This window comes from Merops nubicus, unplaced genomic scaffold, assembly GCF_000691845.1.
Source record: "Merops nubicus isolate BGI_N331 unplaced genomic scaffold, ASM69184v1 scaffold23393, whole genome shotgun sequence".
Lineage (NCBI taxonomy): Eukaryota > Metazoa > Chordata > Aves > Coraciiformes > Meropidae > Merops > Merops nubicus.
This window is the reverse complement of record NW_008601280.1, coordinates 1-3,810: the sequence shown is the minus strand read 5'-3', so window position 1 is coordinate 3,810 and position 3,810 is coordinate 1. Positions and strand designations below refer to the sequence as shown.

Genomic DNA, 3,810 nt, shown 5'->3' with positions numbered 1-3,810 from the left:
AAGAGCGTCTTCATACTCTTCAGTTTTTACTGCTTTCTCATCTTTGTTTGTATCGTCAGCTTTATCTTTTTTACTTTCTTTTTTTAGTTCAGAGGTTGGAGCTATGCATTCTGCAGATGATTTGCTGGTTGATTTTGAAACTGAGCTGTCATTGGCTGGTGCTTCAGACAGGGATTGCATTTTTTCTACAGCTAAAGGATCCAGAACAAGTTGCTTTCCTTTCTTTGAAGCTGAACTTGTGACTTTCAAGAAATGGCCAGTGACCATCATGTGGGTTGTGAGCTGCTGCAAGGTGTCGTGGGAACTTCCACATTCCATACACTTCAAAATCTGGGACTTGCAGGCCTCGAACTGCCATGTATAGCTAGCACCGTTCTGGTAGCCGTAGCGGTTGTTAGCTGATAACTGCAGGTTCGCATTCTTCTGAGGAGAAAATGTATCTGAGAAAGACCCTGTTGTGGAATCAGGGGAGCAAGGCCTGTTAACATCAAACACACGTTTCTTTGCTGGAGTGACCATTTTTGAAGAAATGGTTGGTACCGGCTCCTTCAAAGGCACTTTTTGGTAATGTTTTGTTTTTATCATATGAACACTCAGATCTTGAAGTGAATCAAAAGAGTCACCACAGAACATACATTTCAGAACTTTTTGTGCATCTTCCTTGTCCATGTCCTGGAAAGCCCTTTTTCGGGGCTTTGAGTAGCTGGTAGGTCTGTGCTTGTCCTTTTTATGGTTGTCATCTTGGTAGTGACCTGTCTCATTCATATGAACCGTTAGTTCTACCAGTGTGTCATAGGCAGCGCTGCACTGCCGGCACCGAAACCGGCTGGCACCCGTGAACACAGTCCCACACATCTTGCTGCTCTGCCTGTAGAGCTGGACCGAGCTGAACAGGTTGGGTTTTGAGACTGGTCTGGAAGGTAAATTCTGCTGTAAGCTTTTTGACAGTGCATCTTGGTGCCAATCAAAATCAGCTTTGCTCCCTCCATTTCTGTTGTCACAACTCCTCTTTTCAGAGTTAGACAACTTGAAACCCAGACCTAAGCCTGTCCAGTAAGAGTCTGACAGTATGTTGGCATAGACCGCTGTCATTTTATCCATGCAATCGTGTGCTTCATTCTGGGCTTTGGGGTGGGTGCTGGATTTTGGGTCCTGTGGCTCTCTAGAGCAAATGTTTTTAATATCTGCCACATGGTCACTACCATCACTTAGTAGTGATTCATTTTCTGCATCCTGGTTAGATACATGGCTGACAGGGGAATTCTGGTAACTAAAGTTCCCTTTCTGCTCAGGACCCACTTCATGTTCCTCATCTGTGCCAGTGTCATTGCTGCCTTGAAGTTGAGCAGTTGAGTTGTTGTCGTCATCATCTTCTTCCTCCTCCTTTATATCATCCTCTTCCTTTAAATCTTCCTCTTGGACATAACCTGAAATGTAATGTTAATATATAAAATAAATCGTTAAAGGAGAATACTGCAGTTCAAGCTTTTTAGTTTCACTATGTGTTGTCTTTACCAGACTTCATTTTAAACTACAACTTTGTTGCCTGTTGGTTCTGAAAGCTAAAAAAACCCCAAAAGATGACTTGCTTTGCAAAGGTTGCTGCATTTTTTTTGGCAGCTGACCATAATTCTTTATAACTGCCAGAGATTCTGAGTTAATAATTTTTCTGTCATGGGAGTATAATTCTAACTGCCTTGTGTGGGACAGTTGGAAAATTCATATGTAAGATTTTAAAGTTTATACTAAAAGCTTCAATCCTATCAAACTGGTTTTAGACTCAGTGAAAGAAAGTATAGAATTGACAAAGAACAGAAGAAAAATAACTGCCATAATCTTCCTGGTTCATAGCATCATCTAGGTAAAGTAACCTTTTGCTATTCGATCATCTAAAAACGCACTTTAAAATTTACACAAATAATTTATATGTCAAAATACAACATCTGAAAGCACTAATAGGCATAAGCAGAAGTCTCTTGTTTATAAAACTAACATATTGTGTACCACAAAAGCAAATTGTGCTTCAGTAAAAACAAATCCATAAATTTCATGGTAAGAACCCTTGGAAGTTGCAGAAGAGTAATAGGATGTGACAAAGACAGACCAAAGTTAACTGTAAAACTGGAAAAGTAAAGCACATCCAGAAAGATTTTTCACAAATTAACTATTTAATTAATAAGATGAACTTGATACTGGAAGAGCTGTAAATGTTAACATTAATTAAGATTCATTTTTTTTTTCTGATTTCATCTCATCAGTAACTGTACCTAAGCAGACCCATGCAAGAAAGGATGCAGCAGAACGAGAGTTTCAGGTATGTTTTCACCAAACCGCAGTGTAATTTTTTTTTAAAAGCCACTGCAAAGCTTTTACAATGCAAGCAGACATTGATACCATTCACTGTTATTGATGGCTGCTCATCAAAACTAAATGTTGATTTTGGAAACACAGATATTTTGTAGGAGATATGTTGACCTTGTAAGAGATATGAGCTTATATATATCTTGCAGGAGATATGATCTCTTCCAGTTAGGTGAAAACACAGTGCTGTTAACCCCAGGGCCTGCACTGCAGTCTCAGAAGTACTTTGTCATGTTTCCTTATGATCTAGCTTTTTGTGTCAGGTAAGTATGTAAAAAAAAAAAAACAACCCAACAAAAAAACCCCAAACATGCCAAAATTCCCAAATCAAAGCTGCCCTTAAAAACAATGAAACAGTTATCAAATAAAATTCTAGTACTCTGTCCTGGGTTTGGGCTAGAACAACCCCAACCTGAGACATACTTGTAATTGTGAAGTAACCCTAAAAGCTCAGAACGCACAAGGTAAATGAGCCTAAAAGTGTTATTTGTTTAAAATCCAGTTCCTTCCCATCTTCTGAGAAACACCATTTTATGTCTCTTTGAGGACCTGGCTCATTTTACTCCCTTGAATTTGGTACTCCTGCACAAATGATATCCTTTTCACAAATCAAAAGGGACGGACAGAAAAGGCACACGCATTTTTATTACCATATGGACAAAACTCTCTGTGCTTTCTTCAGATATGTGTTCTCATTTTTCAAGCTATTTGCATGTGTATCTCCTCCCTTCTAAGACATGCTTACCATCAAGCCAAACAGATGAACCAGAAACCCAGAAGTGGATGAACTGTTTCCTGAATGAAGCTGCAGTATAAGAAGAGGGAAATGATGGCTCTGCCTGTGGATGGGCTGAGACACCCACACGCCAGCCTACACCCTTCCCACCGTCTTAAGACCTGCACAGACCACACCAGCTTACAGCTAGGCTTGGCTTACTCCAGGGGTAATACTAGACAGCTTTCAACCTGGGGCAAAGGTAACAACGGTGGCTATGAGCAAATGACCTGGGCATAGTTTTAGCATGGTAAAATAATAATCACATAGTAGCAGGAACATTGTGGTCTCCAGTAGATGCTTTCAGCAAAGAAGCTAAATATTAAATATTAAGTGTCAAATGCTAAAAAATAACCCTTTCAGCAGTGTGCTTGGGTACAGCAAGTATTAGTAGTCCCAGTTCTAGATGATCAGACTGAGGCAGGCAGCTAAGACAACACTAACAAAAAAATGTTTTTTCCTTCTCCCTAAATATTTTCCCTAATAACCAGACAATGCTTTCTGTGTACCCCTTTCCGAGCTCGTGTGTTTTCAGGGGAAGTGAAGGGAGGGCCGTGGAGGCGGCAGAACTGCCTGTTGTGAGTGGCACCCTTGCCAGGCAGGCGGTGCCAAGCGAGGCGCGGGAGCGCCCGGTCCCCGCGGGGTGAGCGATCCTGCCCGGCGCAGGCAGAGCC

At 41.0% G+C, this 3,810-nt stretch overlaps 1 protein-coding gene across 1 annotated transcript in view; it reads right to left on the bottom strand.

The window, feature by feature from the left end:
* The window catches only part of TSHZ2 (teashirt zinc finger homeobox 2), a 3,091-nt gene extending 1,665 nt beyond the window's left edge, over positions 1–1,426 (bottom strand). Inside the window, exon 1 of the mRNA XM_008937956.1 lies at positions 2–1,426. Within this exon, the coding sequence (XP_008936204.1) occupies positions 2–1,101 (1,100 nt within the window). The 5' untranslated portion in view covers positions 1,102–1,426. The remainder of the gene's footprint in view (position 1) is intronic.
* Positions 1,427–3,810: the final 2,384 nt, after the last annotated feature.